The sequence below is a fragment of the Musa acuminata genome, chromosome BXJ3-8 (assembly GCF_036884655.1).
Source record: "Musa acuminata AAA Group cultivar baxijiao chromosome BXJ3-8, Cavendish_Baxijiao_AAA, whole genome shotgun sequence".
NCBI classification, from domain to species: domain Eukaryota; kingdom Viridiplantae; phylum Streptophyta; class Magnoliopsida; order Zingiberales; family Musaceae; genus Musa; species Musa acuminata.
The window spans coordinates 10602391-10618185 of NC_088356.1; the positions used below are offsets into that span (position 1 = coordinate 10602391).

The 15795-nt window shown below is 40.7% G+C and overlaps 2 protein-coding genes and 2 long non-coding RNA genes across 4 annotated transcripts; 3 read left to right on the forward strand and 1 right to left on the reverse strand.

The window, feature by feature from the left end:
• Window positions 1–1166: 1166 nt before the first annotated feature.
• LOC135645474 (uncharacterized) lies at window positions 1167–1831 on the forward strand. The gene is made up of 3 exons (XR_010498793.1): window positions 1167–1242; window positions 1325–1432; window positions 1524–1831. It is a non-coding gene; the product is annotated as an uncharacterized LOC135645474 (long non-coding RNA).
• Window positions 1832–2216: 385 nt separating this feature from the next.
• On the forward strand, window positions 2217–5767 carry LOC135645764 (BRCA1-associated RING domain protein 1-like). Its single transcript, XM_065164453.1, has 8 exons — window positions 2217–2558; window positions 2693–2793; window positions 3085–3271; window positions 3371–3480; window positions 3584–3704; window positions 3943–4108; window positions 4790–4911; window positions 5286–5767. Exons 1-8 carry the CDS (start codon window positions 2217–2219, stop codon window positions 5727–5729), a joined length of 1593 nt encoding a protein of 530 aa, XP_065020525.1. The 3' UTR covers window positions 5730–5767.
• A 997-nt stretch (window positions 5768–6764) lies between these two features.
• On the reverse strand, window positions 6765–7587 carry LOC135644432 (defensin Ec-AMP-D2-like). The gene is made up of 2 exons (XM_065161979.1): window positions 7431–7587; window positions 6765–7141 (listed from the first exon to the last, which is right to left on the reverse strand). Exons 1-2 carry the CDS (start codon window positions 7492–7494, stop codon window positions 6960–6962), a joined length of 246 nt encoding a protein of 81 aa, XP_065018051.1. The 5' UTR covers window positions 7495–7587; the 3' UTR covers window positions 6765–6959.
• A 1678-nt stretch (window positions 7588–9265) lies between these two features.
• Window positions 9266–10481, forward strand: LOC135644011 (uncharacterized). Its single transcript, XR_010498399.1, has 2 exons — window positions 9266–9971; window positions 10101–10481. It is a non-coding gene; the product is annotated as an uncharacterized LOC135644011 (long non-coding RNA).
• Window positions 10482–15795: the final 5314 nt, after the last annotated feature.

The following is a 15795-nucleotide window of genomic DNA, read 5'->3' on the forward strand; positions in this document are numbered from 1 at the left end:
GGAAGAGTTGGAAAAGGTTTCTCGTTGTGGCTCGTTTGGGTATTAAAACAAGAATGTCTTCTTTATGCTTATATGCATTCCTCCAATGAAATGCAACACTTTGGGTTATGCTTTATTATTATTTTATATGCATTCGTCGACATGAAACAGTGCAAGTATCTGCTCCGAATCGCGGGCTTATTGATTCCCACGGCGTCAGTTTCTCGTTGCTCGATTCCTTACCTTTCTTTTGATTGGGGACAGCGCTTCGATCGTGGGGTCGACGTGCGTGCACCAAATCATACTACAGGTAGCTTCCTGCGTACCCGACAAGCGGTGTCGCAAATCCATTTCGTTTGTGGTCCGGCCAGCGTAGCTTCCCGAATAAGAAGCCCTCTTAGCCGACGGTTCGGAAATCGCTCCCCCGCTCTGTATGATCGTATCCTGTCCGTCTATTCCATCCACCGACCTCCCCCACTCCTCTCTCTCTCTCTCCCGCCTCGATTCGTCGTCTAGCCCAGAGTCGAGAGAGAGCGAGAGAGAGAGAGAGAGAGAGAGAGAGAGAAACGTTGCCTGGGCCACTGCAAGTAACGACAGCACTTCAGCTGTCGACGTCAACGAGGTATAGCTCTTTTGTTTTGTTCCCTTTTATTCGTTCGCCGGAACCTATCTACGGAGTTTGTGGAAACCTACAGACCTCCGCGAGCAGAGAAAGGCCCGGAGATGATCGATTCCGAGGACATAGTTCAAATATGGAGTCCCTTCCTCGATTATCTAGTGAAATTGGAGTTGGAGCTCAAGTGTTCCATCTGGTCTGAATCAAGTCATTGACTTCTCATCTCTTTACGAGACGAAAAATGCATGTTATGGAGAAAATGTTTTTGAGTTTTGTGTGTTACTCTCTGTGCTTTCGTTTAATACGTGGGACTATTCGAACGATATGCGTTCTTCTTTTTCTTTCTGGCACTGAAAACTCAAATTTTTATGACGCTCTTGATACTTCTCATCTTATAATAATTTTCTTTGTTCTTTTTGCAGTACTAACTTGCTAGAGGTGCCTAAAGTGTTGCCCTGCGATCATGTGTTTTGCAGGTTTGATTTTCGTACCTTTATCTGTTGGTAGAAAGTTGATTATGGGTAATTTACCTTGATGGTACTGATTCCTGGGCAATGTGGTCTTGAGTTCATGCAGTTGTTGTATAAGTTCTTTGATCGACAAGGGTTCTGTTTGTCCTTCCTGTGACCTGCCTTTTCTTCCTAAAGGTGCTTCTCTCATGTTATTGGCGGTTTTTTTGTGTTACGCCAACAACATTTATGTTATGAGGTTCTAAACCACTGATTGCAGATATAAGGCTTGCTTTACATGTGGAAAGGCTTGTGAGCATTTTTCAAGAGATGGATGATGCTATCGGCACCATTGTTCAAAGGAAAGCATCTCCTCCTGGTTCCCCTGGTATGGACAATTTCTCAAATCATGAATGGTCTCATTTGCAGTACTTTGGTGATCATTAATTGTATAATCATCCTATGCCTTCGTGATGCAGGTGTAAGGATACCTGCCAAAAAAAACCCAGTCTCAGTCAACAATCATATCGAAGCTAAGTCAATAGGAGTACAACATATGCCCCAAGAGAAATCGGGCCATCTCCATTCGCATGGTTCTCCATTGACTGGTGAGGGTAGTAATAAAACTAGACATGATGGAGAAAATCAGGAAATAATTTTAGTTGGAAGCATGAATTCGGAGCAAAAGTCTGGTATAGTTGTTCCTTTGGACAAAGGGTCGCCTGATTGCCCTTCAACATTTAGCGAGAATGGGGATTCTAATTTGGACATTCATGATAGATATTCTGAACATGTAAGTTCGTTGATCTTACCTTTTGCACTTCTTATGCAGATTTACATATTCATGTTTTAGAAGCATCCCCGTGCATTTGCTACAAGATTGTGCTATGTATGGGGTACTATACGTTTCCATCTGCACAGATTGAAAAATATAAAGTAGTAAGGCTTATTTACTTATCAGAAAGGTTAATGCTAGTCTCCTTGCTATCTCTGATAGATTTCAAGTTCAGACTGGCATGGTGGGTGCGTGTAAAATTTCATGTTTTTTTTCTTTTTTCTTGAAGTCTTCGACATGCGAGCATTTCTTAATTGGACCTAGTAGAAAATAACCTACAGCTTCTTATGAAATGACAGGAATTAGAATATCTTAGTGTGGGCATTAGATTGGAGTTATGTCAGAATCTGTCAACTACATACTTCATTTATCGGTTGTGTTGCAGACTCCCAAGAAGTCACCAACAAAGACTATCAAAGCTGATTCTTATGCATCACATGAAGTTAGGAGGCCTCAACTCTCACCTTCCTCTGTTACTGGGCATCCTATAACAAAAGATGATGGTAAGACAGCTGTAGGCTCTTCTCAAACGAGAGCTGGTGTTCAAAAACAAAGGACTTCCAAGAGGCAGAAGCTAAACAATAAACATGTCAAAAACCATACCATTCAGCATGTTCGTACACCTAGCATTGTGTTTGGTGATGAATGTGCATTTTGCCATTCCTTCAGGACCACTGAGGTGATGCTTGCAGCAGAGTTCTTTTCTTTGTCAATTTCAGTTTTTAGGTGATTGTTATGGTGTTATGTTAGACACATTGAACAGCTTTGATAGATATACTACATTATTGTTTTTCTGACAAGATGGCATGTCAGGCGTCTGGGCCAATGTGTTGCTACAAAGATGGTAGACTCGTAGCTATGGAGGAAGCAGGCCAATCTCATGTGACACATGCACATCAAAAGTGCATTGAATGGTACGATCCCAATCAGGACATGCTCAAATGTCTTTGTATTTTGGACTGTAAGATCATCGAATTTTAGCTTAGCTGCGATTTGAAATTCTTGTTTAAACAAGTGAGTACATCTGAGTTACTGTGGTTGTTTCAAAGAGTCAACAAGTTTAAACAACTTGTTTTATCATTATTGTTGTTCTTCTTTCAGCTGTTCTTTGTTATCCTGTCTGGGTTTACTATGTTGTTGTATATGTTGGATGTTCTCTTTGGTCGACTTTGAATATTTTCTTCGATGACTTTGCATCTGTGCAGGGCTCCACAGATATATTTTTCTGGTGATACTGTAAAGAATTTGGAGGTGGAACTTAGACGTGCCTCAAAGATAAAGTGCAGCAAATGCGGGCTGAAAGGTGCTGCTCTTGGTTGTTACTTTGGGAGCTGTCCTAAAAGCTTTCATGTGCCCTGTGCAGTTGAGATCTTTGATTGTCGATGGGATTGCGTAAGCTTGGACCATAACTTGTTGTTGCTGTTGTTACTATCTTTCTTAAGTGTCAACTTCTTCGTTTACTTATCCAACATGATTGCCTTCTGGTAACAGGTAAATTTCCATGTGTTGTGCCCTAATCATTCTTCAGAAAAATTGCCATGTGATGATGATGGGCGACTTGAAAAATCTTCTGGAACTACACATTTTCCATCAGTTCAGATGTATGTCTTCTTGTTGTTGCCATCACCACCAATTTCTTGTTTATTCTTCACAGTCAAGCCATTTAGTGTATATTTCATTTTGCATCTCATCTTTTTCCGATAGAGAATGTCGAAAATCTTCGGGGAAGCTAACAGAACATCAAAATAGTGAACATCACGCAGCTGCTGTTGGTGTTAAAAATGATAGAATATTTATTGGATCTGCTCTCATGGATTCAGAAAAGGTGATGTCGAAGGCAATGTTTGTTTTCAGTGTTTTGAGTATTTAGATCATAAGATGCAATAAGTGTTATCGTTCTCCAACTTTAAATTAGAACCCTATGATGTTTATTGAATAACTTTTCCTTTATTTTGGCTTATATTCTGTAAAACTGTTTTTCTCGCATATTGTTATTATTTGCTTCTGAGATAATAAATTGCTTGATATTTCAAATAATTTGTGCCTTATTGATCTATTGACAGGAGCTACTGGTCAAGTTTGCTAGCTTGGTTGGTGGAACAGTGACCGAAATGTGGAGACCAGATGTGACCCATGTCATTGCTTCAACCGATGAGAGTAGTGCATACGGTAGAACGCACAATGTCCTAATGGCTATTTTGACGGGGAAATGGGTTCTCACTACAAAGTGTGAGTTTTAACTAAAAGAAATATCATTCTTTATTTTGTCGACTACACTTTCCTAGATTGATATTTTTGTTTGCCCAATTTAGACAGCATAAGTGCTATAGATGTCTACTATTGTAAACATATATACATATATATATATATATATATATATATATATATATATATATATATATATATATATATATATATATATATATATATATATATATATATATAGATATATATTCATACATACATAAATACATACATACATATATATTGAAGCTATTTGCTGAGAACAAGGACCCTTATGCTTATACACAGGCATGAACTAGAAGATAAGTATGTCCTTAGCTGAGCTCCTGTGTCACTTATCTTAGTGCTACATCACAAATTTTTAAGCCTTCTAATGCTCGTAAATCATATGCTTATCTGTGAATTACACTGCACTTAGAAATTATTCTGGTTGATATCAATCTATTTAGTTACATCTTACTACCGGATGATTCCTGTTATGTTTGTTGATACAAAATAACATTTTTCTTTGGCACCACATATCTTTTTATATAGACTGCTATTAGTTGCACTTGCAAGAGAATATGGTTTGAGTGGTTCATTCGTTCTAATTAAGTGTGTGCTGATAAGTCGTGCAGCAAATTATCTTAGTGTTGTGTATTCATTTTGATTGATTATCATATGCAGGGGTTAAGGTTTGCATGGAGGCTGGGCATTTTGTTTGGGAAGAACCCTATGAAGTCCGCTTTGATGTGCATGGTTTTACAGATGGGCCGCCCATGAGAGGAAGGCTTGGAGCAATGGAGAAGGTACCTCTACTTGTTTATGTGTCTCTACCTTGCTCTGTTCCTACAAGAAATGGATTAGTATTTCTTTCGTCTTTTCTTGATATTGGGAAACCGAATGGGTCATGGGTCATTTTATCCAACCAAATTTGTTACTATAAAAAGAATTACTTTGAATTAAATGGATTATTAATTCTTCTCTTTTGTTAAAATTAACACCTTAGTGCAGGATATCTGATCCTTTGGTTTATGCTGGTCTTCACAGACATCCAATAGCATTTTTTCTCTCCTTGTTTTAGGATGTATGATTTTTAAATTTCACGTTGCTAATCATGCTTACTACTATTATATTACACATTGATACATTAACTTGCATCCATTTGGCATCTTTCTGGCAGGCACAAAAGTTGTTCGCAGGTCTAAGTTTTCGTCTAAGTGAGCACTTCACTCTCTCATGCAGACAGTCCCTAAAAGAACTTGTTGTCACTGCTGGTGGAGTTGTATTAGAGGATGATATCTTAATTCCACAGGACCCTTTTGCGATAGGATTTCCAGCTCCCTGTTTTATTTACAATGAAGAACCTCCACAAGAATATGATCCAAGAGGTCTTGCAAAGGTTAAAGATGAGAGATGTGAAGAGGCTATTGACTTTTTTAAGAAGACTGGTGCTCGAGTTAGAGGCCACACCAGGGTTTTGGATGCTATTGCTGCTTTGGATATCCGATATTTGCTTATGGAAAGTGCGCCTAAGGTAAAAATGTTGATGCTTTTGTTTTGTTGGCTGAGCTTGAACTTTATGATTCTCTCAGCATGTACTATGTCGTTTTTGTTGCACTTGTAGACAGTTGGAAGCACCATCTGTATATAATGCTACATTTGGCTTGGTGATATTTAAAACTCAAACTCTTCATTATGAACTGCTATTATGCATGAAGTAGGCTTTCGGTTGATACAATATCAACTTCATCATAAATTTATTAATGTGCTTGTTATTATGTAGTGGCTTTTTAGAAATGATGCCAATATCATTTCATTTATTAAAAATTCCAGACTTTTGGTTTTATCTTACCGTGGCAAAAAACTTGCACATTTGATATCTTCTAGCAGCCAGTCATGTCATTTTGATATTATATATACTTGTTAGCTGATATTCCTATTGATCAATCTAAAGTAGGATACTAGTTTCTGTTGTTTAAGTTGAGTTTTCACAGTGGTTTAGAGGTAATGAGATAAATTCCATTAGCCCATGAAATCTTACAAGGTAGTAAACTTTGATAGACCAAATAATTACAAGTTCCTTTTAGTGGCTGAAAAATAGTGGTTTTGTTGCGCTCTTTGGGTGTTTATTTAGAGATTTTATTTGAGTATGACAGGAAGCATGTCTTTTTTGTTTGAACCACCAATGATAACTTCTGATTTAGGATTCTATAGTTGAATTAGGATTTTATTTTGTTATTTTTGGGAGCATGTGGGCAGAAATCCAACAACTTCATTTCACAAGATCTTTGAAATGAAGATATTGATTGAACGAGCAAATGAAAGAGAAAAGAAAATTCTTGGGGTTAAAAATTGAAGAACAACTCAGTGGAAAGACACATTACTTCTACACTCTAAAAGCCAAAAGTGAGATGAGAGGCATGCTGAAGATTATTTACTTGAGAATTTGGTCTTTTCTTGGTTGAGTGCCTCGCAGAAGAAAGGAACGCCAATATTTCCAGCCAAGGGGATTCCAAAAGCACTTTACTGTGTGCAGCCAAGAGGATCATACACAGTTTTCCTACCTGAAAGCTGCGTATGATCATTTCACAATGGGAAGAAAGGAGGGGCTTTGCTTGTCACCTTAGGAGGCATAACTCCTTGGACTGTAACTAGTAAATGATAGTAACCACAAGACTTTATTCTCATGAAGATCCAAGATTCAAACAAAGTGGAAACCATGGACAAGATCAAGGCAGCTTTAACAGCAAACTCTTGGCATAAGAAAGGAAGATGGACTCTTAACATAATTTATTGTCGAGACACCACCAATAACCTAGCCACCATCATCGACATCATTTTCACCATGTTGTGCTCATGTAGCAGAGTTGCAATGCTTGGTGCAGAAGCATCGGCGACGGAGGCCCCTGCAATGGCCTCCATGGAAGCCTTCTGTCTTGCAGACATTTGCACAGTTGCTGGCCCGAAAGCAGAGCCCCTTGAACTTGTGGCTCGCCGACTCGCACTTCCTCGCTTCCACTGATGTCATCCCCATGTCTTCAACAGTGAGAATAAAAGCATTATTAGTATTTGAACACTCACACAACAGTTTACTAGAAGCAAGAAGACTCCTTGATGCAACAGAACCTTGACTTTTATGGAAAATATATTAAGAAATAAGAGAGTTACATGGGCCTGCTTGATACTTGCATGTCTTATTGCTTAGAATCCTTGTTTCTATTAGTTTCAGACTGCTAACATGCTATGTGTTTTACTGTTCTAGTTGTATCCTGATAACACCTAACTGCAACATGTATGGGGAGAAGAAAGCAGAACAGGAGAGCACCAGAGGAGATCAGTAGCAGGAAGAGCAGAACGATGGCTGGAAGCATTCTCCGAGAATCCTCCATAGCTGAAGAGAGAGTGAGAGAGAGCAGGGGAAGTTGGATGCATATGAAGGAAATCCTTCTGCATTATATAGAAGTTCTCCAGGGTCCTGTAAGCATTTTACAGATTGTCATAGCTGGTATTTTAATAGGATTTTATGAAAAGTGACCTATTTAAAACAACCCCACTAGATTTTCTGTGCTGCTTACGAGTTCATGCAGTCATGATGCATCTTCTTTTTTTCAAAGAAAGGATTCTTTCTGTTCTCACTGGTTTCACGAATTAGTACTGCCGACAAAAGTAAAAAAGTCATTGATAAGGCTGGGTTCTTTTCATGTCTAGATCATCAAAGAAGCAAGATATAGTGAGGTGAAGAAAGTTCAGAGCATCTGAAAACATTTGTGGTGCTTTCTCATCAAGATTGTGTTAACTTTGCGGATTCTAGTGTGATAAAAATGTGCACAAGTGAAGTAAATGCTTAGCGATATGATACTTAATATGGTTTCATATTTTTCTTCAAGTGAAATATTGCTTCATATTATCATTGACACATGGTAAGGATTGAATTTTAAAGCTATCTAGGTTTCCAAGGTCTCTATGATGGAGTCAGATATCCATAAGGAAGGTTGTCATGAACATGGGGTTGTTATGAAATAAAACTGTGATCTTACAAAGCTTTCTAGCATATCTTTAGACATGCTTAGTTTCTACAGGCTTGCCGTCATACCAAAGTAATTCTTATTTGCGAGAGCACAATGAAAAAAGAAGCCAGATGAGTCTAGAAAATGAATAAAGTGATGAAAGATGGCACACACTAGTGCTTCAACTATTGGCTTTTGTAATCTCTTGATCTTCTGTGCTTGAATCCAGCCAGCTCCTTCCGGAAAACTCCTAGACATGCTTACTCACACCTGAAGTGGGGGGTTGGCAAAAAAGCAACAGGCATAAAGATGGCAGCAGGATCAGCAGCTTTTGTGAGCAATCTCAGTATACACCAGTGTTGCACATCCAGTTGGTTTTAGATCATATGCAGCTTTTCAAAGCATTGCTTTAACCATCAATGTTTCACATTCAAATTGGTGTAGTGCCAGCTGAGATGTCGATGCCTGTTTTCTTCAAGATCAGCAAGCTGGAGTGATGGCATTGCAAAGGAGAAGGCTTATTATTATTCAATGGTGAAGTTGTATTCTGCTTTCCCTCTTTCATTATCTGACAACCTGGTCATGTTGAACTATCAAAACTAAATATTATTTAACATCTTTTTGTACTAAATTTGATTGGTGGTGCATTTATATATTACTTCTGGGAAATCTTGCTTGTTCAAAGTGGCTGAGGGAGAACACAAGCCCAGAGATGGTCATCATGTTTGTTTTCTGATTGCTAACCTAGGATCACATTGCTTTGGATTGGCTACTTGCAGCATGCAGCTTCTTTGTGAACTTTTAGGTGGGATAACAACAGCCATCATATATGTTGATAAGTCTGCATATTTGTGAACTTATATATATTAGTTTTAAGATAGCAAGTCCATTGCAGGCTTCTTCCAGTGATGCCAAATGTCAAATTGGGTTCTTTTTCAACGTCATAGACATAGTTAGCAACTCCTTATGGAGGTCATGAACAATATCATCATCATTATTATTAATGTTTAGTCATCCGTGAATTTGTTCGGAAATATCTTATTTGACTAAATAAGATCGTCCAGTCTCTATTGAACCTATCACTACTTATATATATACTCTATACAGTGATTAACATCATGGAAAATGTTGATGAATTAGAAAGAAACTTGACTACAGCTTCAACATATCCCATATCGGACGGTCGTTAGAGCGCACTTGGTCGGGGAATCTTAATGCAGTGATCAAAATAACTGCCTTCCTTCTCCATCTTAAATAGACAATCTCGAATGTTAATGCAGTGACCAAAATAACTGCGCCTTCCCTCGCATCTTAAACATACATCTCTTCTCTTCCCTTCGTTTCCTCCTCTCATCCTTTCCCCTATTTCTATTGCTTGTTCTTAGGGTTTCTGCTTGGATCATTAGGGTTTTCCTTAGGCTTCACCTCCTCTCGTCCCTCCCATGTTTCTGCTGCTCTTTTTGTCCTTGGGGTCTCTCTGGTTCCTTCTCGATTCTTTAGGGCTTTCTCGCCCCTCGAGATTGGCTCTCCCTTTTGCACCACCCAGAAACTGGCGAGAGCTCATTGACGGTCTCCGACGCCTCAGATGTATGTTCTGTGTAATTGCGGCTCTTCGACCGCGCCACGACCTCCAAGATTGTGTCTCCGCTCTTCAGCGTTTGCCTCGACTCGTTGTGGACTCGCGTGGCTCGTGTTCTTTCTCCTTGTTCTCTCCGTAGCACCGGAATTTTCTTTAATCTTTCGCTTTTGCTCTATTGTGGTTTCAGCAGTTCACGGGGTTACTGAATGCTAAGGCGTCGAAGAAGTGCAAGAACGACCTAGAGAGCGCTTTGGAGGATCCAACTACTAAATGTAACAAGGTAAAGCGCCACAGACTCATTTTCTGAATCATGATGTCAATCGGTGATCATATAATTATTGATTATGTGGTGAGACACTTCTTTTATGATAATGTATGTGAAGTGGTTGTTGAAATGGCTAAACCACAGAAAAACCAAGAAGATGGTACAAAACTATGTGTAATTAGCAAGTATCACGAGGCGAAAAGAAGATTTGGGAATATGCAACGATCAACGGACGGGTGGGTGGTCATTCTTGATTTGCCACTGATAGTTCTTCATTACTGCATAAAATGATAGGCTATGATCCCACTTGTATTCTTCATGTAAAACGGAAGAGGAAATATGATTAACTAAGACTCGGCAACATGTCGTTGTCAAGTTTTGTTTGTCAATCGGTTGCCTTAACTTGCGAGTCCAAGTAAAATTTCATTTGAACTACTTTGTTACTAGCATCTTTAGACTGCTTGTGCAATGTTCACCTCACAGAAATATGAACCCTCAAGATGTGATGATGAATTTCACTTTTGACATTTTGAGAATCATTGTCTTCCAAATTTTCTTTCGGGTTCTAATATTGATCACTGCAGTGGCAAATATCTATTCTACATCTAAGGTGTCTATACTATTATATTTATATATAGATAAGACATTTAACTTGGGTTCGTTGGGAACGTAAAGAGCATCACATGTATAGTAAAAATAAAATAAAATTATTTTTTTAAAAAAATTATATCGATCATCGTGTAAAGATAAAGAGTGTAAAATTTGTGAAAAACGTACCTAGAAGAGATGGTATATTTCTTAATCTACATATTCTAGCTCGTGCATGAAGGAGTTTTCACAAACTCATAGCTAGTGGTGATCCACAAGATGGATAAAGCGATAATGCATCTCCTATCATGTAATAGCAAAACAAGAAGGGATCAGCCCTTTTTATTATCGTCATACCTAAGTAGCCCAAGTAAGAAGGAAGTTTTCACATTATCATGACCTTTTGGTCCCTCTCTTATTTAGAGAGAGTTCTCTCAACTTAATACAAATGAATCCTGGCATATTAGACATTGGATCTCTATCCAATTATTCATAGTCTAATGAAAATTTGATCTCTATTCAAAAATTCACTCTAAGCTTCGATTGGGTTCCGCCCAATTGATCCAATAAAATAAGGGCTTATTAGATATCACATATTCAATCTTCTATTCGTCGTGCTATCCACCATATGTGTATGACCTTCTAGGCTTAATACCGAGCTGATCATGAGTTGCACCTGTCAGAATTATTTCTGACTCAATGAATTATTATCCCATAATAATTCACTCAACTCATCGACTATGGACATATTAGGTCATTACGTCATAGTCCTCAAACGGGACAAGGGGATCTAATCCATTAGACATGTTTGCCCTCAGTTATTATATATCTATAGTACATCATTTATCTAATATTCTAGAGATCGTACATCGAGTATGGTATTGTTAGGCCCATACTGTCACGAATGATCGTTGTACACTCGTAACAACTTCGTTCAACGAACCATTCGTCGCTTTTGCATGCTTGTACATAAACATGACAACCTGTTTTGCCTTGGTCTTGTGTGTTTTTGCTTGTAAAAATGCATGTTCGAACAGGTTGCAACGTTGTAGTGCGATCGCTTGCCATGCCAACCCGAAATGCCCCAAAATGGCTCCGTTTTCGCGAGCCACTGCTTGTTTTCTGCAAGCCATAGTAGCACACCAAAACGTCAGCCATCTCAGCACCCTGGAACCTCCCGGATGGCACAAGGCTGGATGGGACTTCGATATATTGTCGGGTATTGAAAAATCTTCACAAGTTCACATGTTAACTTGACGGGAACTTGCCTTTGCGCTCGGCACCCGGTGAGTAGTTGTTTGTGGACTTACAACTGTTTGTTCTACCTTCTAAAGTCCTTGTTTTCTGATTCCTCTCTTTTCTCTCTTGCACTCAAGGTGTTTGCTGAATTGCTTGTAAAGCTTCACTCTTCGTGAGACATCGGGACTTGTCCATCGCTTGTTTTCAAACTAATCAACTTTCTATTTTACAAGTCCTTCGGGGCCTGTACGAGATTGTAACTAAGCTAAACCTTTGCGGACGCTAATGTCGCAAGGGCGCCTTATGACTTAAGCAATCCCAACTAAGTCCGAGGAGTTGGTGCAAGGGTGCTTCATGACTTAGGCAACTTTAGCTAAGTTTGTGACTTTGACGCAATGGTGCCTCATGACTTAGGCAATTCCAGCTAAGTTTGTGACACCCGTGTTGCTATGGAGGTGCTAGGGACGCAAAAGAGCTCGAGAATTTCTTGTTTGACATGAAATAGTACTTTCGAGCTATAAGGCCTGATTCTGAAGATACTAAAGTTTCAATAGCAACCATGTATCTGAACGGGGATGCAAAACTTTAGTGGTGAACCCGTTAGGAGGAGATCCAACAAGGTCGGTGTCGAGTGGACACATGGGAGGACTTAAAGCTGGAGTTGAGAACTCAGTTCCTATCCGAGAACACAGAGTTCGTTGTAAGGAGGAAGTTGAGATAACTTCGCTAAAGTATTTATATCCAAGACTACGTGAAGCAATTTTCTATGCTAATGCTGGACACACAAGACAAGTCCGAGAAGTATAAGCTATTCAGCTTCCTCGATGGCCTGAAACCATGGGCTCAACAAGAATTACATCGAAGGAATGTCACCGATGTGATCGGGGCAATTGCGGCCACAAAATAGCTCATCGACTTTGTTTTCTCGGATGACTCAGGGAAAAGGAAATAATCTTCAGGAAATCGCCCTCCAAAATATTCTCGAGGGAAGGAGCCCGGGGGCGAACAAAGGAAGAAGAGTTCCCACAAAGGGCCAAGCTCAAAAGGCAAAGCCCCAAAACCTAGCGGATGCTTCTTGTGCAGAGGGTCACACATGGTGAGGGAGTGCCCACAGAAACAAGCACTCAATGCTTTAACAGCTTCAATCCACCCTCCTAAATCAGACAAGGGCAAGGTCGTCGTCCTCAGTTCAAGTAGTTTAGAATCTAGTAGCAACGATGAAGAGTCACAAGGTCCCCGAATGGGAGCAATGTGTTTGTTGAATGCATTGCAGGGTCAAGTGGGGGAGAATATGAAGGGCAAAGCCATTGAAAGCAAGGAGTAGCGAGCTGATGTACGTGGACATTAAGCTCAATGGCCAAACAACCTGTGCAATGGTGGACATGGGCACTACCCACAACTTTATTGCCAATCGAGAAGTAAAGCAACTTGGGCTGATCTTGGAGAAGAACCCAAGTCGGATGAAGGCAGTGAACTCGGAGGCCAAGCGAATCTCCAGGCTGGCAAAGGGAGTCCCCATCAAGATCCGAACATGGAGCGGGAGCACGAATATGATGGCGGTGCCACTAGACGACTTCCAAGTGATTCTTAGAATGGAGTTTATGCGCGCGATGAAGTTGGTGCCAATGTCGTTTCTAAACTCCCTATGTATGATGGGAGGTGACGACCCTTGTGTGGTTCTCATCTCTCGGAGAGGAACCAAGAACCCCCAATAGATATCGGCATTACAACTGAAGAAATGGGTACAAAAAGGTGAATTAACATTAATGGTTGTTGTGAAGCTAGAGCCACTCGACGAGGAGGTCATTCATGAACCTACTGTGGTGGCAAACATTCTGAAGGAGTTCACAGATATTATGCGACCCGAGTTGTCGAAGACTCTGTCACCACGCAGAGGCGTGGATCATCATATCAAGCTGGAGCCAGGAGTGAAGCCTCCAGCGAGACCACCCTACCGCATGTCCCCTCTAGAGTTGGCAGAGCTCAGAAAGTAGTTAGATGAACTACTAAGCGATGGTCTCATTCGTAGCTCCAAAGCACTATTCGGAGCTCCAATTCTCTTCCAAAAGAAACAAGATCTCCAACTATGCGTCAATTATCGAGCCCTCAACAAAGTGACGGTGAAGAACAAGTATCCCATCCCACTCATCACAGACTTGTTCGACCAATTAGGTAAAGCCAAGTATTTCTCCAAACTTGACCTTCGGTCAGGGTACTAGCAGGTGCGCATTGCTGAAGGCGACGAAGCGAAGACTACTTGCATGACCAGGTATGGAGCGTTTGAATTCTTGGTGATGCCTTTCAACTTAACTAACGCTCTGGCCACGTTCTGCACTCTTATGAACCAACTATTCAAAGAGTATTTGGATAAGTTTGTGGTTGTCTACTTGGACGATATCATCGTCTACAACCAAACGCTCGAGGAGCATGTCGAGCACCTTCGAACAATTTTCAAGTTTCTCAAGGAGAACACTGTTAGGATCAAGAGCACTAAGAGGGGGGGGGGGTGAATTAGTGCAGCGGAAAACCTTCTACGATTAAAATAAAAACTGCGTTCGTTCGTTAAAAGTGATTTCGGTAAGAAAGTCGATTCGTAAATCACTTTAACTTTTGTTTAAGCGAGATGCAGCAAAGATATAAATGCAGTTTGCAGTTATGATTCAAATAAGATAGTAGGTGCAAACTGAAATATGATATTCGTACGAAAAAACTGATTTACGTCTAAATGCTGATTCATAAATCACTTGATTAAGCGAGATGCAGTTTAAGCAAGGATATAAAGGCAGTTTGCAGTTATGATAGAAATCAAAACGTAAACGCAAACCGAAATATGATGATCGTATGATAAAACTGATTTACGTCTAAACGCCGATTCGGAAAGTGCAAAGCTTGAAACCCGATCGTATATGCACAGAAAGCAGTAAGCTTTTGAGGAGGTTTGTAGTAAAGATAATATGCTTAAAGTAAATGCAAACCGAGATTTAGAGTGGTTCGGTCAATCTTGACCTACTCCACTTTTGGCTTCCTCCAACGACGAGGTCACCGACGTCAACTAGAGGCCTTCCTTCAATAGGCGAAGGCCAACCACCCTTTTACAGTTTCACTCCTTTTGACGGGTTTAGGAGACAACCCTTACAGAACTTTCTCTCCTCTCTTTAAAGCTCAGAACTTGGAAGAAAAGAGGGAGAAGAACTCTTGGCCTTTACAACAATTTTGAGCTCTAAAAATCATAGAACAAGATCAGGATTTCGGTGTATGTTTTGTCCCCTTTCAGTGCTGAATGGGTGGGGTATTTATAGGCCCCAACCCAGTTTGAATTTGGAGCTCAAAACTGTCAATTCTCGGAATTCCGGGATCTAGCGTTTGCACCTCCTGACTGAGGCGGTTGCACCGCCTAGCAGAGCTCGAAGACTGAGCCTCTGGGCGGTGCCACCTCCTGTCAAGGGCGGTTGCACCTCCTGCCAGAGCTCGAAGACCGAGCTCAAGCGGTGCCACCGCTTGACTGAGGCGGTTACACCTCCTGCCAGAGCTCGAAGACCTCGCTCAGGCGGTGCCACCTCCTGTCAGGGGAGGTTGCACCGCCCAGTCTCGCTCGGAGACTGAGCCCAGGCGGTGCCACCTCCTGGCTGGGGCGGTTCAATCGCCTGGCAGAAATCAGGGTCCGAATGGGTTGATCCATTCAGCCCAATTTGGGTTTTTCAGGGGCCCAATTGCCCCAAGATTAAGTTAATGGGATCACCTCTCATTTCCAACTTAATCATTGTGCTAACTATGATATTTCCTAAGACATTTACTGCAACTTGCTTCGGTGCGTCAATCGCTTCTTCCGGCGAGCTTCCGGCGAACTTCCGTCGATCATCCGATGAACCCTCGGTGATGCTCCTGCGGACTTCCGACAAACTCCTAGACTTGCGACGATCCACTTGGCGAGTTCCGACGAGCTTCTTTAGCAAGCACATGGACTTCTCAGATTTGTTCCCGCAGAACCTCCGACGATTGTCCGAACTTCCGT

Coding starts and splice junctions, on each gene's coding strand:
- LOC135645764 (XM_065164453.1), top strand. CDS start 2,217: ATGTCAGAATCTGTCAACTACATACTTCATTTATCGGTTGTGTTGCAG. Junction 2,794..3,084: donor CATCAAAAGTGCATTGAATG/GTACGATCCCAA, acceptor GCATCTGTGCAG/GGCTCCACAGATATATTTTT. Junction 3,272..3,370: donor TTGATTGTCGATGGGATTGC/GTAAGCTTGGAC, acceptor TTCTGGTAACAG/GTAAATTTCCATGTGTTGTG.
- LOC135644432 (XM_065161979.1), bottom strand. CDS start 7,494: ATGGAGGATTCTCGGAGAATGCTTCCAGCCATCGTTCTGCTCTTCCTG. Junction 7,142..7,430: donor CCTGCTACTGATCTCCTCTG/GTGCTCTCCTGT, acceptor TCACTGTTGAAG/ACATGGGGATGACATCAGTG.